General features: G+C 43.6%; 1 protein-coding gene across 5 annotated transcripts in view; it reads left to right on the top strand.

Annotated features, from left to right (window-relative positions):
* Nucleotides 1-24,647, top strand: part of CELSR1 (cadherin EGF LAG seven-pass G-type receptor 1) — a 177,289-nt gene that overhangs the window by 121,387 nt on the left and 31,255 nt on the right. For all 5 annotated transcript variants that reach the window (XM_074870040.1, XM_074870041.1, XM_074870042.1 and 2 more), the window contains exons 6-19: nt 806-963; nt 2,111-2,274; nt 4,022-4,147; nt 9,131-9,297; nt 9,766-9,951; nt 10,875-10,988; nt 11,310-11,484; nt 12,184-12,325; nt 14,324-14,444; nt 15,680-15,863; nt 16,691-16,792; nt 18,576-18,670; nt 18,970-19,179; nt 21,833-22,016. In XM_074870040.1, coding sequence (XP_074726141.1) covers nt 806-963; nt 2,111-2,274; nt 4,022-4,147; nt 9,131-9,297; nt 9,766-9,951; nt 10,875-10,988; nt 11,310-11,484; nt 12,184-12,325; nt 14,324-14,444; nt 15,680-15,863; nt 16,691-16,792; nt 18,576-18,670; nt 18,970-19,179; nt 21,833-22,016 — 2,128 coding nt within the window. The remainder of the gene's footprint in view (nt 1-805; nt 964-2,110; nt 2,275-4,021; nt 4,148-9,130; nt 9,298-9,765; nt 9,952-10,874; nt 10,989-11,309; nt 11,485-12,183; nt 12,326-14,323; nt 14,445-15,679; nt 15,864-16,690; nt 16,793-18,575; nt 18,671-18,969; nt 19,180-21,832; nt 22,017-24,647) is intronic.

Below are 24,647 nucleotides of genomic sequence, written 5' to 3'. Positions count from 1 at the left end.
TTATCGCCACTCTAAAACACACTTTCTTCCCATCTTCTGTACACCACTCATGGTGTCAGTCTGCCTGCCTGGACCAAAACAGCTGCATAAGCAAGATCGGATCCATCCATTATTTTTGATTGTCCAGCTCCAGAGGCCACTGATCTCTATTCACCTGTGGCTAAAAGCCAGGGCTTTCTCAGCTGGCTCAGCAATGGGCAGTGGTTTTCTGTGCCCTCCATCTTGTAGCTGGAACAAGCAGTCTTCTTCTAAGTTCTCTCCCAGTCATCAGACAACCTTTCACTCTAAGCTTTATAGGAACCTGCACTCAGTTTCTGGCAACTCTGACAGAGTACCCCCATCAGAGAAAATTTGATTAAGCCTTTAGCATTGCTTGTGATATTACATCATTTTATGCTTTTCTGTCTTTGGGTAGGAACACTGTTCAAATTCAAGTGACTTCATTCACTTGAGGTGAAGAGTTGCAAAATGAGCAGAATTTATTAGAGTTTGCTGTGCAGAAGTAAGAAAATGTGTCTTTGAAGTGATTTGGGCCAAAGTGGTTCAGCAGTGGAAAAGACCAAAGCCACTTCTGACCATGCTGTATATCACACTGGGTGTTTGTAGACTTTCTTTGAAGTCATGTGTTGGGTTTTTTTCTTGCCTAGATGTCGTAGGTCAACTTAACTTCTGCTATTTTGTTTACATATCCTATTTTAGTCCCCTTTGGGGGACAGGAAGAAGCATGTTGTTGAGCTGGCTGAACCAGCATTTAAATCCCATGTGTATGTATCACTGTATGACATGTGTCATTTATTTCTTGAAGCCCAACATTGGGCGATTAGGAATCCCCCATGGGCCTTCAGGAGAGAAGGTGGCTGTGGTGACTGTAGATGACTGTGACACAGCAGTGGCTGTGCGCTTCGGGAGCCTCATTGGAAACTACACCTGCGCTGCCCAGGGGACTCAGACCGGCTCAAAGAAGTAAGGGTTCCCTATATTTGCATTTACCACTTCTTCCAGGGGAGAGTCAACAGTATGTGATTAACCGCTAAGCAAATTAAGTTGGAAAAGCAGATATGATTTAACAAAAAGTAACCAGGTTTAGTTTGGTAGGTGTAATTTGTTGGAGGCTACTGCATATGTCAGTGCACGTGGTGGAATGCACAGAGTTTTGTGTAGATACAGACATGTGCTCAAATTACTTGTAAAATGCAAAAGAAAGAAAGAAAGAAAGACCTAGAGGTCAGTGTGGATAGCCGCCAAAAAGCATCTTCTCAGTATGAAAGTGTAGAGAGAAGGGCAAATAAAATGTTAGACTTCATTAATGAAGGGTATGGCTGAAGAGCTTATTACTTCCATCATTTAAGTTAAAAGTCCTATCTTGAAAGAAGATGGAAATAAAGGAGATATAGAAAAGGCCATTGAAAATCACTAGGTATGAAAGAAACTTTCCTGTGAGGAAAGACCAAAAATGATTAGTACTTTTGAGTTTAAAGAGGAGATGGACAGCAAGCAGAATAGTGGGGATATAAAGTGATAGCAGAAAGATTGTTGAGATACACACATAAAATCCCAAGAGAAGGGGACACCATAAAAATTAGAACTAATTCAAACTGTCTAGATGATATACTTTTCACACAGTGTTGAGTCATTCAGTGGAACCTGCATCCACTAAATGTCATTAAGACTAAGCTCTTCAGAGGACTTAAAAAGGGTTGGTACTGTATAATAATTAAATCATTATATCAAAATCTACAGCATCTCAACCCTTGTGCTGGGGAGCACAAGCCAGCCCCTGGATGACTGGAGTCAGAAACAAGTGTCCTGCAGCTGCACATCTTTCCATAATTTTCATTCTCTTCTTCATATTGGCCACTGTTAGGGAGAGGTCATTGGATTCTGTATGCATATGACAGCTCCTAAGTTAAAAGTTACGGTGTTTCTGGAAGGTGCTTTGATTACAAGCTCCAGAAGTGCTGATATAGCAGAGGGAAGTGCTGATGTAGCAGAGGGAAGTGCATGGCAACAAGGGTAAACTAAATGGCTCACACGTGCTTATGGAAGCAGTGGGATAAAGAACAAAACAAACTATATGCAAGAAATGGTGAGCATTTCTTTGTTTCTTCAGATCTTTGGACCTAACTGGCCCTCTCCTCCTTGGCGGTGTCCCAAACTTGCCTGAAGATTTCCCGGTGCACAACAGACAGTTTATCGGCTGCATGAGGAACCTGTCTATTGACAGCAAGCCAATCGACATGGCTAGTTTCATCGCCAATAATGGCACTCTGCCAGGTATGAGTGACTACCGCCTCAAAAGTCAACACGAGAAAGCTCTCTGCTGTGACTGTGTGTGTAACAGGGGTTAGGATTTTGAAGGGGCCGGCACTGGGAGGAACCCCAGGAAGGGTCAGGGGACAGAGGTGTCTGAAACGGCCCCTGTCCCCCTGCTAGTACTGCTGAGTGTGAAGCGTTTGCCCCAGGCTGCATGGCAGGGACCTAAGGTGCTGCTGGGCAATGTGCTGCCACCACGTCACTGGCACGGCTGCATCCAAACCTCATTTGTTTGAGGAAGGTGCAGTCTGCGTTGATGCCAAGGATGTACACAATAGCCTGTGGCACAGCACACAATTACAGGATTAAGCCGCACACAGAAGAAGACCGGGCTTGTTTAGACCCTCTGCATTGCTATGAGTTTCACCCAGGAATTTACTCCTATGATGAACTTTTTGTCTTTTTTTTTTTAAACTACCTTTTAAATGTCACTTTGCTCTGAAAGCCCATGGGATTAATTAATGAACAAGACAACGTTTTTAATGACTTTTTCATAAATTATGTTTGTTCTGTAAATCAAATTCTCCAATCCTTCAAATCTGAAACCTGCTTCAAGAAGCAGCCTGTTGAAGGTTCTAATTTGGTTTCCAGTCCTTGGATCCCTGACCAGGATTAGTTCTGGTGTATAAAATGTTCTCATCATCATAAAACTGGCCCTTACATGCTAGAATGGCAAGTCCCTTCCTTCCACACTGCTGAAGGTCTGTGTAAGAGCTAAATTGCAGTTCTTAGGTATGTTGCATTGATCATGGATTAAGAAGGGAGTCATAGCATACACTTCAAATTGCTATTTTGTCTTGGAGCCCTTTTTTAACAGTTATGTCTCTAACATTAGTTAAACAAAAAGGGTTTTTTTTTAATCATATTTATCATTTAACCAAGTAATAAGTGATAGGACAAGAGGTAATGGCCTCAAGTTGTGCCAGGGAAGGTTTAGACTGGATATTAGGAAGTATTTCTTTACAGAACGGGTAGTCAGGCATTGGAATGGGCTGCCCAGGGAGGTGGTGGAGTCCCCATCCCTAGAGGTGTTCAAGAGGCAGGTTGACATAGCGCTGAGGGATATGGTGTAGTTGGGAACTGTCAGTGCTAGGTTAATGGTTGGACTGGATGATCTGCAAGGTCCCTTCCAACCTAGATGATTCTGTGATTCTGTGATATAGAAATACACATCAGGAGGCCATGAAGTGTTTTCTTTAGGATGGATTTTTTTTTTGGTCATTTGGAAATGTGTTTCCATATAGTTTAAAACAATGATGTATAGTAGTGTTATTCCACTGTGTAACACTGCACATTGGCTTTCCCTGGTTAGTGTCTCGGTTAGATGACAGTAAGTTGTGAACAGTGGTACTGAGTCACAGCACCCATCAATCTGACTGTCTCCAGCAGCGGATGACAGGGCAAAAGTATAAAAACAGGACAAGCATGCAGTGATATTTTCCCAAAATTTTCTCTTAGTCCCCAGAGATTTACAGCTCAGTGACTGTATTTAATAGCCTTTGTTAGATTTGTCTTTGTGAATATGACACTTGCTCAGCTCACATAAACTTCTGCCTTCCACATCTTGCTTCACTGACTTCAAGGATATTAAAGAAAACCTCAAACCTGTAATGGTCATGTCTTCTTTTTACATGCAAACTCAGATACAATCATTCAGAGCCTTTTTCATGTTAGAACTATGCAAAGTAACTGTTTTCCTGAATTTCAGGCTGTGCAGCGCAGAGGAACTACTGCGAAACCAACTGGTGTCAGAATGGAGGCACGTGTGTCAACAAGTGGAACACATACATCTGCGAGTGCCCTGTATGCTACGGAGGGAAAAACTGCGAGCAGGGTAGGATGCAAAGACCTCTTCATGCATAGTCATGTGTGCACGTTTCATTACCTGTCATTAACATCTCATAGCATGTATGTCAAACTGTAATGCTTAAGGGATAGGCATCAGAAGATTGCAGTTAAGACTAAAAGTCACCCATTATCTATTTGAAATAATTTTAGAGATCGCCTATATAGTAAATATGGTAACTGACATACTGTCATGAATAACAGCAGCTTTCATTCATTTACTTACATAAGCAAAGTAGTTCCACAGAACTTGGCAGTATTTAGTAATCTGTTTGTAGTAAAAATGCCTGATCCTAAGCCCCTTTAAATCAGTGGAAAGAATCCTGCTGACTTTATTGGGCTTTGACTCAAACCAGGGATGAATGTGCAGTTTTAATCACCACTTTCTTGGCAAGAAGGCAATCTCTGCTGACTACAAGCACTTTCAGTTTTTATTGAGTTTTTCTTTGATTGAACACAATGTGTGTATATGTGTAAAACCTCATTAATAAAGGATGAGGAAGGAGCAACAGGTGTGTTTTATAGGGCGTGAAGAACTTGCAGTTAGTTTCGTCCCAAGGAAGCAAAGAGTTGTCTGCGTGAGGGGTCCCGTGGGGTCAGTGCGGCAGCTGTAAGGTGGCACATACACGTCTAGTGGAGGATTGCTCATTTGGAGTCTTCCTGGAGGCTTTCAGGACAGAAAACCTGCTTAAACAAGGCATGGCTTTCCTAGAAACAGAAGGCCAGATTCTGGCCTCTGTTACAGATGTGGTAGATCTTCGTTTCCGTTATCCCCCTGTGACACTTAGCCCAGAATAGTTTGCAGTATGGTCAAGAATTTTGTTCTTTTTGTGTGCCTACTCCAAACCAGACATTCTTGATTACTCACAGCAGGGCATGGACCCTGGAGTAGCAGGTCTCAAAGCTGAGGTGCACACACCACAGTGATTTGCAAACCACATGAGCACAGTATGCCTCAACCTGGGCCAGATCTAGGTGGTGGCAGATGCTCTCCCCTTGCCTGAGAAGCAGCAGCTTAGGAGGAGATGACACATAGTTAAGTTTCTGGCTCTGAAATAAGGGTATGCAGGGTGAGAGACAGGGAAGATGAGTGATGGAGGCCTCTTCCTATGTTCCACTTCATGTAGAGCTGACAACTGCTATTACTGCCCTTAGCAAGGTACCTGCTTTCTATAGCAGCTCCTCAAATATTTTGATCTCCCTAGGTTTATATGAAGGTCTAATTTTTCCATGTGTCTCATGTCAAGTATCTTTGTCAGTGAAGTTCTTGTGTTTTCTTCGTGGTAGGCTGGCATCTGTGGTACAAACCTACGCTGATGTCTTCCAAGAGAGTGCCAGGGCCCAATGTGGTGTGACCTGTACTGGGGTAAATGGGGAGTAGTACTATCACATGCAAAAACTATCCTTCCTTCTGTCTTTATCTTAGTTTTGAAACAGAATTTCAAAATTCGATCAAATGTGTGTTTTATTCATCGTTTTCTTATCCCAAACTCAAGACCAAAACATGAAGTATGTGATTTAGAAAATCACCTCATAACTGCCCTGTAGCCATCATTGGAAACTCATTTTAAGTTCAGGTAATACAGATGACTGCAATCACAGCATCACTATCTCCCCCTGCCCCAGCGATCTCCTCTGCCTCTAGTGCTGTGCCTTCCTGCAAGTGCCCTTTGTCATTTGGTTATCCTGGGTTCTTGCTGATGCCTCAGTTTGGCTGGGGGGGTGGGGGGGAGGGGCGAGGGGTGTTATAGTTTGAAAGCAGCAGGCCACTTGCCTCTTTGATAATATTTGTGGGGCAAAGTGTCCCTAAGGAAAAATTGCAAGCCAAGAAAGAAATCAATTTTTCTGAAATGTGACAAAAGATTTCAGGAGCCTGACATTAGAGTCAGGAGGAATCACTGATATACAATACTCTTGGCTTTCAGGTTGCTCATTTGAGTGCTCAGATATGATCCTAACAGCATTAGCTTTTATTAGGCAGCTATTTAAAAAAAAATTATTAGCTAGAATATTTGCATTCTTGTGTAGGAGTTATTGGTTGATGCATTTCTTCACTGCCTTTGGCAGTGCTGGATCTGCTTCAGGCTCACAGAGGACAAAAACCCTGACAGGTTAAAAATCCAGCTTTTTTGGTTGCCCACACTTCAGAAACTCAGGGATCTGGTCTGCACTAGTCAGGTAAAGGTAAAACACTTCACCACCCTCCTAGGACATGCTAACTCACCTTCTGGCAGCTCCTATCTACTTCTGCTGACATATAGAAGGGGGATAAAATCAGGGAAAAATGAGTTTCACATTTGTTGTAGTTTAATTCTTTTAAAAACTGAGATATTGCAATGCTGTGAAGAAGATTTAGCAGCTGTGCTAGACTTGCTCTCGGATGGCTAATGTCTTTGCACCAGCCTTGAGCTCAGCAGCACAGGTTTGCGCCAAGACATAAGCTGTCACGTGGCCTACACCCAAACTGCAGGTGACATCCAGATGTTGGCAGTGTGTTTCCCCAGGCCTTCTGTCTCCACAGTGAATAGCCCTCACGTCTTTCTGATGGCCTTTTAGAGGTAGGTGTCTCTTAAAAGTGTATGTAGATACACAGGCTGCACTTCAAAGTGACGCACCTTGGAAGACAATTAATTTGTATCACTGCGTCGTCGATGGCAGGGAGATGCTGTGCTTGGAAGTGTGTGCGCTTGCCTCTGTGGTGACAGGGGTGGTCAGGGCCCGTCTGGGTACATTGGATGTGGCCACCAGCCCCTCCATGGAGACCACTGGTCCCAGGCATAGGGAAGGGCTGGCCGGAGGAGGAAAGTCAGAGGGGGCTGACAGATGTGAATTTCTGTTTTACTAGCAGGGGAAGGTGCACCCTGGCCCCGGGGTAGGGAGGGGAGTTGGGAGGAGGTGTGGGAAGGGAATGGTATTTGCAAGCACGGAAAGTCACCACGGGTGAGAAAAGGAAGAAGGTGGCTAATTGCCATGCCAGTCCTGTTCTCCCAGGAGTGGCGCCGAAACACTTGCAAACAGCATTCTCAGCCTCTAGCAGGTGGGAAGCCCGCAAGGTTTGCATCCTGGCTCCACTCTCCAGAGGCAGGCAGACTTAAAAATCTCATCAATGGTCTAGAAAACCAGTAACAAAGAAGTTGGAAGTTGAGGTCATTGTGAAGGTCGACAGAGGAGAGGAGGAAGGAGAGGGCTGACTTTTGCACGTGTGGAGCAGGAGGAAATGGTCCGGTTCAACAGCTATGTCCTGGTTACTTTTACACTGATGTGGTGCAGTGCAGACTGATGAATCGTGCCCTGGTCCAGACAGCCAGACCTCGATCATTGGATTCAAGTTTTAAGCAAGCTGGGGACATCTGTGTCTGGTGGCAAACCATTTTAAATTGCTGTCTGGGTTTCAAGAGCAGGCTAAGCTTCAGTTGTTCCACCATATGCCCCTGCTAGCATTCATGGAGGACTGAGTATGACTGCAAAGGGAAGATCACAGCCTGGAGCAGGAGGGAGAAGGGTTGCCCTTTGGGGCTGCATGCACTTACCCCAGGGTGGGGTGGTTGGGTAACCACACCTTAGGGAAGGGCAAGTCAAGTACACCTGTGGCTTGGCTAGTGGTAGTCCACTAGTCACTGACATCTTGTTTCTCACAAACAGGGAGCTGAAGGGCTTGCACTTTCCTCCAGTCCCTGCACTGCCCCGGTCACAGCCTTTCCCTTTATAGAAGCCAGCAAGGCAGGCATATCAGAATTTGGTGTTTGGGTTTTTTCCTCGCAAAAATGCAACTTCAGATCAACCTGACTCCATCTTCTGCTATGATGTCATCCCTCTACCTTTTTCTAAGGACTTGCCATTTTATAGTAACGCATACGCACTTGTATATACATGATCTTTCTACTACAAGAAAATCCAGAAGAGTCAGCAGATATAGTAGTGTGGAGCAGAAGGGGAAGGAAACTGTTAAGCCCTGTCATCTCACTGACCATCCACATGGGCTCAGGGCATGACAAGATACAAGGCTGGGTGCCAGTCAGTCTCTAAGGCCTGCTTCCACTTGCAGAAAGCTGCCATGAACTTCACCAGCATGCCTGTGAGTGAGGGCATCAGGCAGGGACTGACTGCAGATCCCACTATAAGGCACCACACATGATGGAGGTGCCATATGAGGTGCCACAAATAGCACAGAGCTCCCATGGCTTAATTTGTACGTCTCATCAGTGGGATCAACTAATCCATGGTGCTGTAGCTCCTGTTACCTGAGGTGACTACTTTAAAAGTCCAAAGGGTGGGTGTTCCCCTATTTTCCATCAGCAAAGAACTTTCCATTGTAGGCTGTCATTGGTATCTCCCTATAGGAGCTGTGTTGGTGCAAGGTTAGAGAGGAGGGCAACTTTTCGGCTGTCACATCAAGATATTTAAAGCACATGATTTAGGCAATTCCACACAAGCTTTCTCCCTGTGAAAAGGCTGCGTAGCTGAGACAGCTGAATAATCTGGCCCTGGAGTATTTATAATTAATTAATATTTCCTGTTGCCTCCCAGCTTTTTCCTCCGTGTTTAATCTGTTAATTAGAAGCAGGTAATCAAGGATATGTTGAAAACATCTGCAGCAACTGTTGCCCTCATAACTTCCTGCTCTGTCCACCCACTCATCAGCAGAACTGTATCAGTAGAGATCCTGAGCTTACCTTTCTAGGAACATCTCTCACCTGTGTAATGCCAAAGCAGTGTGGAGGTGCTGCCTTTGAGTGCAGCCACTGAGACAAGGTGCCTACCCCACAACAAGGGTAGGTTGTGAATTTACAGTATTACTGGCTGCTTCATAGTAACTCCCCTACGCTGGCTCTTACTCCACAGTAGATTAAAAATAGCTCAATGGAAGAGAGGCTAGCTACCTTGCACCGTCACCGTGACATAGTGTAATTTCTCCTCTTAATCTTTGTCCTGAAGGATATCAACTGTTTCACTCCTCTCTTTCAATTTACAGCAATGCCTTCTCCTCAGCGTTTCAGTGGTGAAAGCATTATCATTTGGAGTGACCTTGACATTACCATCTCTGTGCCATGGTACATTGGGCTGATGTTCAGAACCCGGAAAGTCAATGGCATGTTAATGCAAGCCAATGCTGGGGCTGCATCCAAGATCAACATTCAGGTAAAAATGTGGCAGCCTTTGCTTAGAAAACAATTAAGAAATGCTCCCCCATCAGTGGATAAGGCCACATGAACTACATAGCTTCATCCACCCAGCTAAATGCACATCAATAAATACAAATCATTTCTTCAGCATTTTACAAAGATCAAAAGATCAATGATCGAAAGATCATTATAAAATTCAGATTCGTTGGTATAAGATTTTTTTTTTAAACAGAGGTAATAGTGTGCATTAATATAGATGCAAAAAATGTGTCTCTTGATTGTTTTGGGGTTTTTTTGTCAGTAGGGTAAATTAGAGTCTGAATATCCAAAGTGTTACAAGTCATTATTGCAAGTGCTCCCTTCTTTACTGTTTGGGCTTTTCTCCCTTTTGCATTGTCTTAGGAAACATTATCTTGCCCTCTGCCCCCTTCCCCATCAAATACAAATATGTAGCAAAAAATAGGCACGATTTTTTTTTCAACAGATACTGAACAACTACGTGCAGTTTGAAGTGTACAGTGGCTTGAGCCAGGTTGCTAGTTTGAAGATGAGCCAGTCACGAGTCAGTGATGGGGAATGGCATCATTTATTAATAGAGCTGAAGAGTGCTAAAGATGGTAAAGACATCAAGTACCTTGCTGTCATGTCCTTGGACTATGGGATGTACCAGGTAAGGCAGCATCATGACTTTGCCACTAAGCACTACAGAAATGTTTTTAGGACAAAGTAGGATAAAGGACTGTGGACAAATACTTATGCTGTTGTCTTGCTTTCAGCTGGGATAGAGTTAATTTTTCTTCTTAGTAGCCAGAACAGTGCTGTGTTTTGGATTCAGTATGGGATTTGGTATGAGAAGAATGCTGATAATACACTGATGTTTTCAGCTGTTGCTAAGAGATCAAGGACTTTCCAACTCCCCATGTCCTGCCCATGCACAGGTGTACAAGAAGCTCAAGGGAGCAGAGCCAGAGCAACAGACCCAAACTGGCCTGTGACATATTCCATATCATGTAACATCATACTCAGTATATAATGGAAGGTTCCACTGGGAAAGAGGGGGTTCTCTCTCACTTCTGGGATTGGAGTTTTGGGATCTTGGTCTTTTTGGGATCACTAGCCAGGAACAGGCTGGGTATCAGTCAGTGGGTGGTGAGCAATCACATTGTGCATTACCTGTTACTTTCTGTTATTGTTATTGTTTTATTTTATTTCAATTATTAAACTGTTTTTATCTCAACCTATGAATCTCCCTTTACCCTTCAATTAACTTCCCCATCCCCTGGGTGGGGGAGCATTGAGCGAGCAGCTGTATGGTGTTTGGCTGCTGGTCGGGTTCAAACCATGACAGCTGTGAGCCATGTTCTGCAGTGATTTGTGCCTAATAAAGTTATATTAATTTATTAAGCCTAATTAAAAGATATCTTATGAACAAGTCTGTAAAAAGCCACATCCAGATGTCTAGTTCCCCACTGGTTTGATATTTTTTCTGTAATCTACTGTCAGCTAGTGCTTGACTCCATGACTACAGAAAGTAGGCTGTCTCTGTCACAGAGGATGATAGAGCTTCTTATCAACTGTCCTTTTCCTCAACAGAGCACTGTGCAGATTGGAAATCAATTACCTGGACTGAAAATGAAAAGCATCATTGTGGGAGGTGTCTCTGGAGACCAAGTCTCTGTTCAGCAGGGATTTTATGGCTGTATGCAGGTATGAAATGCAAAGTATAGCAACAAACTGAACTTTTAAGAAAATACCCATGTGAAAATGTGAGGTTTTATTTTTAATCCATTCCCGAATATTTTTTTCCTCCATCAAAATATCTAAGAATCAAAATATTAAAGTGCACCCACTTTCCCAGGTACAAATCTGGTCTCACAGAGGAACAGCATTTGAAAAAAAAATCTAGGTTCAGCTCATCAGGTGATGTTTCTTTAAAATGTAGCCTCATGGATTAATGGAAGTAGTGAAACACATAGTACCATATTCTGAATGAAGACTAATTTAAAAGTAATTGTCTTTTGTCACCAGGGAGTGAGAATGGGAGAGACATCTACAAATATAGCTACACTCAACATGAAACAGGCTATCAAGATCAATGTGAAGGAGGGTTGCGAAGTAGATAACCCCTGTGATTCCAACCCGTGTCCTCAGCACAGCTACTGCAGTGATGACTGGGACAGCTACTCCTGCGTCTGCGACCCAGGTAACCCAGTGACCATCCCATGCACTCATCCAGGAGCTGGATCACATCTTCATGTGCTCATCAGAAGAGAAGTGGCAGCAGCAGCAGCAGCATGCTTGCAAAGTGCTCTTCTTCTGACTCTTCCTCTTCCAATCAGTATTATCTTTCTCAGTCTTACTGTAGCACGCTTGAAACTGCAGGATCATTTGTTCTAGGCAATGTATCAAGCAAACAGAAAGACGGTCTCTGGTCCAAAGGGCTTTTTTCCACGCACCTCCCCTTTTCTTTTTGTCTGTTTCCTTTTTTTCTTTCCCAGCCTTTTCTGCTGTTGAATTTCAGTCTCACACCCTGCATCCTAATCGAGATACTTTGAATGTTTTCTCTGTTTTGGTGCATGTAGCCAGCACATGCTGTCAGCACTCAGCACAGTCACCTCCCATACACGCAGGGAGAGAATACAAAACTATTTGTAACATGTGCCCTGAATATAAAACTGGGAATGAAGGGCACAAGGGTGCCTCAAGACTGTCGAAAAGAACAGCCCACTATCTTTTTTGCTGAGAGGGAAAGAGTACCTTCTTTCTGACAGTATCTCAGGAGGAATCTACTGATTATTGAAGATATGTTATTAGTGTATAACCTTAAAATAGATGGTCTTTTGGAGACATGTAAATCGTAAATTACAATGGTTGCTATAATTTTATGACCTTGTCTCCCCAGGGTACTTTGGAAGAGACTGTGTTGACGTATGTAACTTGAACCCATGTGAGCATGTCTCCACATGTGTGCACAAACCTAGCTCATCCCATGGCTACACCTGTGAATGTGGGCAAAGCTACTATGGACAGTATTGTGAGAGCAAGTAAGAGAGTTATTTTTGATTTTGGTTTCTTGATCCTTCCAGGTAGCTGTTCTCTCAAGGCAGCAGTCATCCCACTTCCTTTTCTGCTTCAGTTAGCTTTCCTGTTACTATTTGAGTGTTCATAGTGGATGGTATTTGCAGGCTCCCTGCCCTTCGGCACTCCTGAGCTCTCTTCCCAGAGGTCAGGCAAACTTCCATATACTCAGAGGTTGCTTTTCTTCATCAGCAGCTCATGGGCTTGACCAGTTGTGCTGTGTTACACAGCACTGCATCTGACCTGTACCTTGTGGTGGGCTTGGCCTGAGTTTGCTCTGCATCTCTCCTTCAGCTCCCCCAGCACACACAGAGAGCGATGCACCCAGTTAGGTGGCCTGTGGCCAGATAAAATAGCTTCGCAGTTTGGGTCCAGTCCCTGGGCTGGCAAAAAGCCATCTTTTCTGGACACTCTGGGAGGCCTATGTCTTGTGGCTCCGTGGGAGAAACGTGCCGATTCCCTCGTCACTGGCTTCCTGGTCTCAGATAAGCATTCAGCAACCGGCCTTATCCCAGAGATGGCACTTTGATTTACTGTAATATGGGCCATTCATGATGTGCAAATGAAGTGCGTTTGTCTGCCCATTTAGGAATAGCTCATGTGATGTTTCCTTCCCTTTGAAAACCGCAAGCTTCTTCCTCTGCTTTTTGTTGTGTGGGCTTGCAAATGTTGGCCGTGCTGTTGCCAGATTCATCTTTCATTCCTCTAGATTAGCGATGCAGTCCCTTGTCATTATCTACTGACATCATGTCAAGTGCAGCATTGTGGTTTTTCATATTAGAAGGCATAGTAGTACAAACGTGGCAATTACCGTAAACGAAATTCAGCTTGATCTTTGAAACAGACGGCAAACAGCTTTTCCTTACTAAAATGAGCAGCAGGGAGGGGATTCCTTGTGCATTATGCTGATCACAGACTCATCAGTGTCATCCTTCAGGCTATTGCTTGACAAAGACTTCCAGCCAGCAGAGACCCTGGTCACTGCTCTGGCCCCTTCCCAGAGCTCTCCTTGCCAGCACTAGTGTTGGGGCATCTGTGGGACAAACCTCACCCAGAAGAAATAGAACCAGTGAAAATGAGGATTATCCTTCAGCAGGGGTGGCTTTTGGGTTGCTGCACAGCCTCCAACAAGCTGTGCTGCTCCACTCATAGTCTGGTTCATAGTCTTTGATTCATAGTCTGGATCAAAGCTGCCACCCTTCCCTCTTCTATGTCCCCAACCAGAGGGGTCCTTCTCCACCTACCGTTGTGGCAGACCAGGGCTTTTCAGACCTTGTGGTGAGCTGGCTGAGAAGGCCAGCTTGGCTGAAAGTAGTGACTTTTCTTTATAGCATGAGCTTGCAGCCAGCTTTGCACCTGAGCTAGTGTCCCTACAGGTTGAACAAGCACTGCTGCCCACGTCAGGGCTGGGACAGGAACCCGTCCGTGGGGATGGGGAGTGGGATAGAACGTGCTAGAGAGCTGTAGCCCAAGTCTGTTTGTGGTGGTAGGTAAATCAGGGCACGGGCTCAACACTGCCTGCAGTTGCCCGAAGTGTTGAAGTGCTAGCACAGCCTGTCACAGGCTGTCCAGCCTGCCCCAGCCAGAGATCTCCCCGGCAGGGGACAGAGGCTGGTGGAACCGGCACTGTTCCACTACGCAACATGGGCCCCATTGCCCTCTCCCAGGGGAAAGAGCGCTTCATTTGCTCATACAGATGTATACTCCTTATAAAGAGGAGCTGGTCTTGAAAACATTTAGAGAAGCATTCCCTCTACAGTTTCATAGCACTAATATTATTTATTTTCTTTTATTACAGTGTATATATATTTATATATGTACTGATTGTTGGCTGCTGCAGTGAGATACGTTACATGCTGTAAGCTGCTGGAGTTGAGTGCAGATTTGGCCCAAAGCTCTTTTTTTTTCTGCCGTTTAAGAGGAAGCTTGAAAGAACTTTCTTTCAGTTTGATTTTCTTTTATAGGATCGACTTGCCTTGTCCCAGAGGCTGGTGGGGAAATCCCATCTGTGGCCCATGTAATTGTGAGACTAGTAAAGGGTTTGATTCTGATTGCAATAAGACCAATGGAGAATGTCACTGCAAGGTAAGCAAAAGAAACCAGTCTTAAGTCAAAATTTCTTTAGTTTAAAAAGTAACTATACCACTAATAACTACAACAAGTGAGTATCTGAGATAAAGTACACACAGTTGTGCTTTGTATCATATATATATATATATGTGCACAGTGTAGTTAATCTTTACCTAAAACATTTTGCTGGCACCGCCCTTCACAAAATCATACTGTGCAGCTCTTATTTGCATTTGGAAAGCAAAACTGAGAGGATGAAAGCCTGGCTCTGATCTCTCTGAAGTGCAGCCTAGTTTATCGGGGGAGATCAGACCAGGGTGCAGAGGAGTGCCAGTGGTGTTTTGTGTATCACAAGTGAGTAATAGCCATGAAACAGCTCGGGCCAGCTGGGTGAAGCTCTCCCCTGTGCAGTGGCCAGCAAAAGGCCTAGCAGCTGGAGAGAGGTAAATAATATGAGAGGCTAAATGCTTTCCTCAGTGCTGGCTCTGTTGAGTTTAAGAGGAATTTGCTGTGGACAGGCAGGGACAGACGGGGGACATGGGAGGGAAGGCGCCTCCCTGCTGAAGGTTTCACAAAGGACTTCTCACAATAGGTTTTACAATAGGCTCGAATGACATCAGAGAAACTGGGCCTGTGCAGACCAGCAGCAGTGAATCTGGGCCCATATTCCTTTCCAAAATGCCAGCAGGACAGAGAGCAACTGTTGCGTTAAATCGAGTCAGTGGGGTGCCAGCACCATGCTCTTGTGTAATTGCGTAATGCCTCAGATCAAAAGCATTTACAGATGCGATTTGAATACGTGATCATTGGTTGCTCTCCACCGTGCAAATGGACGGTGCAAGAAGTTTCCTTACTGGCTTGTTCGTGCCATGCAAGAGTGAAATTGCAAAGCAGAGAAAACTGCAGATCCTCCAAGAATACATTTGCCGTCATTGGTAGCAAGTACACAAGGAGCAACGTGGGCCCTCCGCCCCCACTGCAAATGGTGATCCAAGCCCCAGGTCTCTGCAGCACAGGGCAGCCCTGCCATCCCCCCAACACTCAGCTTTGCCTCTCCGTGTTGCCTGGACTAACACAGCACACTTCCCATAGCAATTACATGTTCTGTTAATAGTAATACCATTATTATCCCGTGCTTTGCAAAACTAGCCCTTTTGTGATGCGCATGCTGCCAGAGGAGGATTTCAGAAACGCAAGCAGTTTGGAATATAAGTCAAATACCTCATGTCTGTCATTTTGTTTTTTTCTAGGCAAATTACTACAGGCCCCAGAGCAGTGACACTTGCTACCCCTGCGATTGCTTCCCGTCTGGCTCCCACACACGCGCCTGCGACATGGAGACAGGACAATGTCCTTGCAAACCTGGCGTCATAGGGCGGCAGTGCAACCGCTGCGACAACCCTTTTGCCGAAGTTACCATGAAGGGCTGTGAAGGTACCTGCTGTCCAGCAAGTGCTGCTGATCAGCAGGGCTGTAGTTGCAGGATCAGAGCCTCAGCAGGCAGATGGGGGTGCACAGCGGTGGGCATGCAGCTTCATCCTGGGGCACATGTGAGCCTGTCAGGGTGACTCCAGCAGGGGCAGTGGGAACTGCAGCAGCTTAAACATGCACCCCTCCTCCAAAGTCTGTGCCAGCATGACTCATAGGAGCTAGGGAAAAAGAGAAAAGCTCATATTTCCTTAATTTTCATCAAATAGAAATACAGCAAGATTAGGAGGTGAGAGCAAAACACTAATCCAAATTTTACTTGAAACCTGAGTTCATCTGCCAGTGCAGCATTGTATTGCTGTGCTGCAGCTGAAGAGGCAGGTGAGAGCCCTCTCACCTTCTGCCCACAGAGGCTGTGCTGTGCGCCTAGTGCCCTCTGCCTTTCTTTTCTGTCTTGCCCATCCTGCCTTTCCTCTCACCCACCCACCCTCCTCCTGTGATCAGCACAAAGCTGCTACAGCAGCCATTTTACCACAGTGTGTGGGTGAAACGAAGGAGGAACGTTTTCCCACAATAAAGGAGCAGGCAGAGGTAGGCAGAGCCAAAATCCAGAGCCCCATAATCATCCTGAGCTCTACTCTGCCTGTACCTGTCTGCCCGCACTGCTGGATAGGGAGCAGCTGATGGGTTACAGCTTGGAAGGCACTGCAGAGGACAGGTATACTGACAGTGCTTGGGAATTACAGGAAGGTCCTTTAGGCAGGTTGAAATATCTCCTTGTTGTGGTTTTTATCTTGTCAGAAAAATTGCATCCTTTCTTTTTCTGCTTTCAGTAATTTATAATGGCTGTCCCAAAGCTTTCGAGGCTGGTATTTGGTGGCCACAGACCAAGTTTGGCCAGCCAGCTGCTGTGCCATGTCCTAAGGGATCAGTGGGTAAGTTCCCTGGGTAAAACATTAACTACTTTATCTATGTGCCTGTTGAGGGGAAAAAAAGAAAAAAAATGTGTACATAGGGAATGACATTAATTCATTTGGTCTAGAGATTACAGCATAGCTCATGCATATCACAAGCAGAAAAATTTAGCTAGCTGAAACTCAAAAACTGTTAATTTGGAATAGTAGCAATAAATAAATGCAAAAGTGCAGCAGATAAACATATCACGTACAGAAATTCTGTGTCTGTTTTTTGAAAAAAGCACAGTCCAATTTTCTATTTTCTGTTTGCTCTATCGAGCAATTCTTACACATGTAACTTTTAGTTTCTGGTGATTTGTGTCTTTAGCGATACAGCTCCTCTGGGCAAAGATAAAATGAGGAAAATAATTTACATGATGATTGCTTTACTGACATTGGAGACTAATAAAGCTAAGAGTTACAACAGAACTCGCGTTGTTCCACCTAACATCTTTTCTCTAACCCATAAGTCAGACGGCTGAAAAACACATATTATAAAGCACAAGCAAATGGCAACCTGCTTTTTCATGTGTCCCTGAAAACTATCACATTTTCGAAAACAGAGTTCACAATCTTTTCTGAAGGCTGTTCTGTGGGAAATGAAACCTCTGTCTCATTTCTGGGCCCCATAACTCTCTGCTGCAAGCGCTCCTCAGGTTCAATGAGTTTTAAATGGTTATGTGACCTCCCCAAATATTACTGGGGGGAGGTCACTGCCTGTAAGTGTGTAGAAAATTTATGGTCAACCAAGTTCCTGTTCTGAGGATATTAGGAGAGAGAATTGATTATTCTTTTTAATAAGTGAAGAATAGTTACATTATTGAACAGTATGAAGTTGAATTAAAATAAGTTTTCTGCACTGTTCTTGTGGTTGACCCCAGTGTCTCTTGTAGCAAACAGGCTAGAAGATAAGGGTACTTGCAGGAATTGCATGTTTTAAGTGAATTTTACAGAACATTCAAAAAAAATAAGGTTTATAGTAACGAATACTCAGATTAAGAACCTGAGGCTTAATTGTATTCACCTGATCGTAGAAGAGAAATAATATAATTAGATATTGTTCAATTAATTATAATTCTTATTTAGATATTAGTAATGGCTTAGACACATGCAATGTGCTACGTGCAAGTTAACTAGCACAATGTAAATTTTGAATTTGATAGCTTGCAATTCATTGTGAAGGATCCACAGCCAAGAATCACATTTTAAAATTATTTGACAAATAGTACAAAATAATAGGCTAAATTAAACAGTAAGCTGCTCACAGACCATTCACAAGTGGCAAAAGGCAATTATACATGTTAGCTGAAGTGTTTATGTGTGCAGCATGCAAAGGTGCCAGCACATTTTGACATGAAGACACATTTTTCCAGGAGGTCTTCCTACATAGGCTATTGCACAGAAATCTGAGCAGGGATATGTTTTCAGAAATATTTAGGAAATGCACAATCTTTCTCATATTTGGTATAAATAAATTGCTGATTTCATTTGAGAACATTAGGACAGAAAGGCTGAGAGTGGTTGGGTAGATCTTGAAGCTTGCCTAACTTTTCTGTGAAGCCTGAGGAAAACAATTCATGAAGTTTAGTAGTCTTTAACTTTTCTCAGACAGAAATCCCAGTTTGGAAAGTGAAATACGTGCGTAGCTCTAAGAAACTTGAAAATGTAGGAAGTCTTGAAAGTCTAGGATATTTGAAATCTATGAAGATTTACCCAGCACAATTCAGGACATTGTTTATCATTAATGCTTTGTTTCCTTCAGGAAACGCAGTTCGCCATTGTAACATTGAGAAGGGCTGGCTGCCTCCTGAGCTTTTCAACTGTACCACCAGCACTTTTGTCGATCTAAAAGTCATGGTAAGCTGTGTTTTCTCAGTTTTGACTTTATTTTGTAAATGATCATCAATTCAGACTCCAGTTTGCTATCCCTGCACTCTGTCTTTTGTCTGAGTCCCTCATTTCCCATCATGCTTTTCTGGGTCTCAGTTGCATTTTCCATTGAGTTGTCCCGTCAACCCTTTCTCAAGACAAACACCATTTTGATCAAACAACTTCTTTGTGGCAAAAATCTCTAAATTATGATTGTCTTTGTAACTAGAATGAAAAAAAAAAGATAGTATCGTTGGGTTTTTTCTTCCTTCTTGTCTCTGATTCAGAATGAGAAGTTACACCACAATGAGACCAAGTTGGATGGAGACAAAACTATACGGATCGTGAGAGTGCTGCAGAATGCCACCAAATACACACACAGCTTGTATGGCAATGATGTGAGGACAGCTTACCAGATGATGATCCGGGTCCTCCGATACGAGAGCCAGCAACAAGGGTTTGACTTGGCAGCCACGAGGGACGTGGAATTCAATGAAGTAAGAGAGATATTGTGCTGAGCCTTTACAGTTCCCCTTAAAAGTTTTATGGCAATGGATAATTAAATTTGACTTTGAGGTGGAGTGAATATCATGTAATTGCTTAATCTGTTTCACAAATGAGTCAGTCTTCTCAGTTTGGAATGGAAGGTTGGTTATGTGTGTGTGTGTATGTGCACATATGTGTATATAATACTGATATGATTGAAAGAGCTGTTATAGTAAATATCATCGTAGTAACAACCAAAAGCAAAATTCCCCAAATGAAAAAGTAATCAAGTTGTTGTGTTATTCCTGAATCAAATAGCTTTGTGTACCATATTCAATTTTGTTGGAAAACCTACTTATGTGATCATTTTCATTTAAATGTGCATTGAACTAGCTCTGAGCTAGTTAATGAATCTGAAGATTTCTTACAACTCAGTTTGAAAACATTTCAGTCATGTTTATTAAAGAGTTGGTACATTGAAAGACACCCCATACTGTATTGATATTTTAAGTGATTCAAGCACATACAAAAATGAGTTCCAGAGGGCTTCTGCTAGTCAGAGCATTCATGAAGGACCCAGTTATTAGCAATGACCTGACCAGGTCTAGAGAACAAGCTGTAGCACCCTCCCTGTCTGGGGGAAACACACAGTTGTGTGAAAAAATGTGAGGTACCAAGGAAGCTGGGAGTTTTCTGTGGTCTGAAAATGTGAAGGTTGTATGACCCATGTCAGGCTCGTAGAGCTCTCCTCATTGCCATGCATGCTGCACGATAGTGCTCTCCACACTTGCCAATACTATTTCCAAGATCCTGACCGTGGCACAGCACAGAGTTCAAGCTAAATCATCCTGCTGGACCTGTGCTAGCAGACCCCAGAGCTCAGGCACCAGTGTACGGATGCTGGAACAACCTTCCATGGGCCAAGACCAGCCTCTGTGCTGGCCAAAGGTCATCTGGCTCCCTTTGAAGGTGTGTGACACCCAGCTCACTGCTCATAGTGCTCCAGGAGGACCAGCCAGGTCAGGCAGATTTTGGGGTGAACGTGGAGACCCTGTGCAAGGCCAAGCTGCACCTGGAGAGGATGTCCCTGGGGAGGTGGAAGCAGGGGGAAATGTGGCTGAGAAAACTCTTCAGTGTCTTGGGCTGTACAGTCAACAGAAAGCATAGAATTTCTGAAACATTTCACATTTTAGGTGCACCAGATTTTAAGAGATTCAGTTTTTCCTCTCCTAAGGAGACACTGTGCTGACAAACTTGTACCTGCAGACTGCGGAGTGAATGAATTCCCCCATTCAGATCTTGAGAAGAAACTTCATTTTAAGCATGTTCTGTTAAGTAAAAATAAGAACAATAAGCAAAAAAAACCTGTTTGGAAACCTCTGCTCTAATTTATTATTCTCTACACTTGGCACTGAAACTCATACAGATGATGTTTTCAAGAACTCCCTAAATATTTTTAGGATAGGTCAGGAATTGGAAAACTAATCAGTAAAGCTCATGAGAAAAAGAGGTAACATTCTAGACTGAGAGAGCACAAGGGGAGAAGGATTTTATTTTTTTTTATAGTCTCAGGTAGAAGCCTGAAAATAGGTAATAAAAAAGCATAAATGACGTTCACAAACACCGAGGAGACCTGGTACCAAGTACAGCATATGTCTCCTGCGTTCCTGGAGAACCATGTAGTGCTTCTCACCCTAGATAAAGGTAGTCATACTGGCAGCCTCTTTTATCTCAGATACACACTTGCATACTCAGACAATACTTAGAGAATATAGCATCTTCTCTGTCTGCTTCTAAATATTGACCATGGCTATTTTACCATATTACCGTTTACCAATTCCTACCATAATTTATGCAGATTTTACCTTAGGTATGAATTAGGTTTTGACACAACAGTGTAGTTCATATGTACACCAAGATCAAAAACTTCTTAACACCTTTCCCATTTAAGCCATTTAACACTCTTTTCTGGGGTCTTCTTCCATTCACCCTGAGGGTCCCTTTGCATATTCTTGTAAGAAAGGGCAGAAGGAGCAGGTCCTCAGCTAGAACTTCCTTTTTAACACTGTTTGTAAGCAACATAAGAATGAGGGGAGAACATGATTTAAGTTTTCTTACGTATTTTCAAGTTTGTATATGTAAGTTTATAGTCCCGCTTGTCATTCTTTGCCAAGTAGGTTGTCCTAGTAAAGTAAAAAAAAAAAAAATCCAAATAAGAGAAAGCAATATCGCTTTCTTTTGATTTTTAACATATCATGTTATTTTGATTTCTCTGGGGGAGTTCTTTAGTGTACATACCAAGCACTCTGCTTTTCTTGTCTCTCATCTCTCCGAGACAAAGAAAACATGATTAGGTTTTCCTTCTGCATTTTCTTGCTAGGTTTCCTGTCATAAAGGGGAAAGAGAGTAGGCAGTTCTTACAGCCTCCAGTTTTGGCTTACTTTGCTTATAAAAGGTTTGGAGGGATTTGCTTTATGTAACAGAAAAACCTCAGGATGAGTAACTGGTGTGCGTATTTTCATATGGCTTCAGTAGAACATGCCTGCATTAGCATATTTCATTATACACTCACTGAGGCAGTAATGCCAATCATTTTCAATATTCCTCACTTGAAACCCAGCGTTTTGTTTGCTTCATAATTTAGGCTTGTACTTTGTTTCTCAGAATATTATCAAAGTGGGTAGTGCTCTACTGGACCCCAGCAATAAGGAGCACTGGGAGCAAATTCAGCGAACAGAGGGTGGCACCGCTCACCTGCTCAGACATTATGAGGACTATTTCAACAATGTGGCCCAGAACATGAAGAAAACCTACATGAGACCTTTTGTCATTGTTGCCACTAACATGAGTGAGTATCTGTGTTGAAAACTGCCATTTTGTATTAGAGCTTTAAAAATGTGCTGGATAGAGTTGCTAGCTATTTGTTTTAGCAGTACCCACTGAGAAACAACATACTTGGATTTTCTAATCTAATTACTTCATTCATTTCAAGTCAATTGAGCCTTGATCCATGTCTCTCAGTTGCCATGGGGGCCTCCTGGGAGGTGTCTGATCTGTTTTCCTTCTGGGCTGTGCCATTGGTCTGTTGCATTTTGTTGCAGCCACAATAGTGTACAGGTGGTAGGAAGGACAAAGTTGGTAAGTAAAGGTAAGGCCTTTTGAGACCACCTAGTATGGTTGAACATAGTAGATCATGTTCTTGAAAGAATCACACCATGAGCACCCAAAGAATTACTGCAATACGAAAAAAAAAACCCCTACTACTGATCGTATACCTCTGATTTTCACACGTCTTCCTAGCCTGGAACCTATCCAGAAAATCATCTTCAGTAGAAATCCCTGTGCTGAAAGGCATTTTCTCAGAATCATCCATCCAAGCCTTCAAACATCCTCCCAGCCTTGCAAAAGCCACCATCAGAGCAAAATCCTTGGGATCCAAAATATCCTTAGAATTATAGAATCATTTAGGTTGGAAAAAACCTTTAAGATCATCAAGTCCAGGTAAACCATGTCCCTAAGCACCACATCTACATGTCTTTTAAATACCTCCAGGGATGGTGACTCAACCACTTCCCTGGACAGCCTATTCCAATGCTTGATAACCCTTTCAAAGGTGAAGAAATTTTTCCCAGTATCCAATCTAAACCTCCCCTGGTGCAACTTCTTTTTCTCTTGTCTTATTGCTTGTTACTTGGGAGGAGAGACCGACACCCACCTTGTTACAACCTCCTTTCAGGTAGCTGTAGAGAGCGAGATAAGGTCTCCCCTGAGCCTCCTTTCTCCAGGCTAAACAACCCCAGTTCCCTCAGCTGCTCCTCATACGACATGTGCTCTAGACCCTTCACCAGCTCTGTTGCTCTTCTTTGGACACGCTCCAGCACCTCCATGTCTTTCTTGTAGTGAGGGGCCCAAAACTAGACAAGTATTCAAGGTGTGGCCTCACCAGTGCCAAGTACAGGGGGACAATCACTTCCCTGGACCTGCTGGCCACACTATTTCTGATACAAGCCAGGATGCTATTGGCCTTCTTGATGACCTGGGCACACTGCCAGCTCATATCCAGCCAGCTGTCAACCAACACTCCCAGGTCCTTTTCCACCAGGCATCTTTCCAGCCACTCCTCCCCAAGCCTGTAGTGTTGCATGGGGTTGTTGTAACCCAAGTGCAGGACCCGGCACTGAGCCTTGTTGAACCTCATACAATTGGCCTCGGCTCATTGATCCAGCCTGTCTAGATCCCTCTGTAGATCCTTCCTACTCCCGCCCAACTTGGTGTCATCTGCAAACTTAGTGAGGGTGCTCTTGATCCCCTCGTCCAGATCACTGATAAAGATATTAAACAGAAGTGGCCCCAATACTGAGCCCTGGGGAACACCACTTGTGCCCAGGTGTGGGTCTAAACTGAGAAGGAAACATCAAATATACCAAGACACATTCCCCACCTATCAAAGTAAATGCCTCCTCTGAACAGCAAATAGCAGCTCCTGCACTTTCAGGACTGTGATGTACTTCACAGATGTCCCGCAGTATGCGTGCAAGTGAAGCACAGCAACCACAGCCTGGTCGACCTCTTTCCCCATTTTCTTCCCTGCCCTCTCTATTTCATTTTCTCCCCAGGTACCAGCAGTCTGAGCTGATCAGGTGTTGGTGATAGTCGTGCTCTGAGTGGGAGGTGAGACTGAGCTGGGTGACCTTCAGGGGTCCCTCTCAAACAGCATTGCTATCTGGTGTTCCTTTCAGAGGTGGTCTAAATTTTTATCAGCCTGAACTTGTATTTAACTTTTCAAGCTGCTGCTGCTATTTCAGACCTGAAGAAGGGCTCATGTGCAAAAAACTTGTCTTATTATGCCAGCTACACCCATTCGTATAAGAATTGAATTTACCTTTGCCTACAAACCTTGTCCTGAGATTGCTTCACATCCACAGTCACAGGGGCAAAAAAAGCAAAGGCATCAGACAGTCAAGCTGCAAAGTTATAAAGTACTGCATCAACTCCAGGGGGGAAGGATTATTGTTGAACTAAGCCAAACTGAAATACTTTGATTTCTGTTTAATAAACCAAAACCAAAATATGTCCTTTTAATTCAGACGATTAGAATCAAAATATTTTTATCTTCACACTCAGAAAAAAGTATGCTCAGTATTTTAACTGAACTGAGATGAAAACAAAACCCAGAATTTCTTGCAGGTTGTAAATCGTGATTTTTTTTGACCAGTTCTTCCTGAGTAAAAGGCGTGAGCTTGGGAGGGATGAGGCAACTCTGGCCTGAAAGGGGTCTGTTTTCTTTTGAACAGTTTTTCCAGGTGAACATGGTGTTAATGGAGTTTCATTGTGGCTCATCTGGGAGTTATTTAGAGACTAGGAAAGGAATGGGAATTTACAGATCTTAACTTGGATATTTCTTCATACAGAAACTTGCAGTGGATCACAGCTTTCAATGTAGGGTTACCCCCAGGACTTCCAGCTTCTCACTTTTATT

Source organism: Strix uralensis, chromosome 5, assembly GCF_047716275.1.
Source record: "Strix uralensis isolate ZFMK-TIS-50842 chromosome 5, bStrUra1, whole genome shotgun sequence".
In the NCBI taxonomy this organism is placed as follows: domain Eukaryota; kingdom Metazoa; phylum Chordata; class Aves; order Strigiformes; family Strigidae; genus Strix; species Strix uralensis.
Note: the sequence above shows the minus strand (reverse complement) of the source record. Positions and strands in the feature narration are given on the sequence as shown.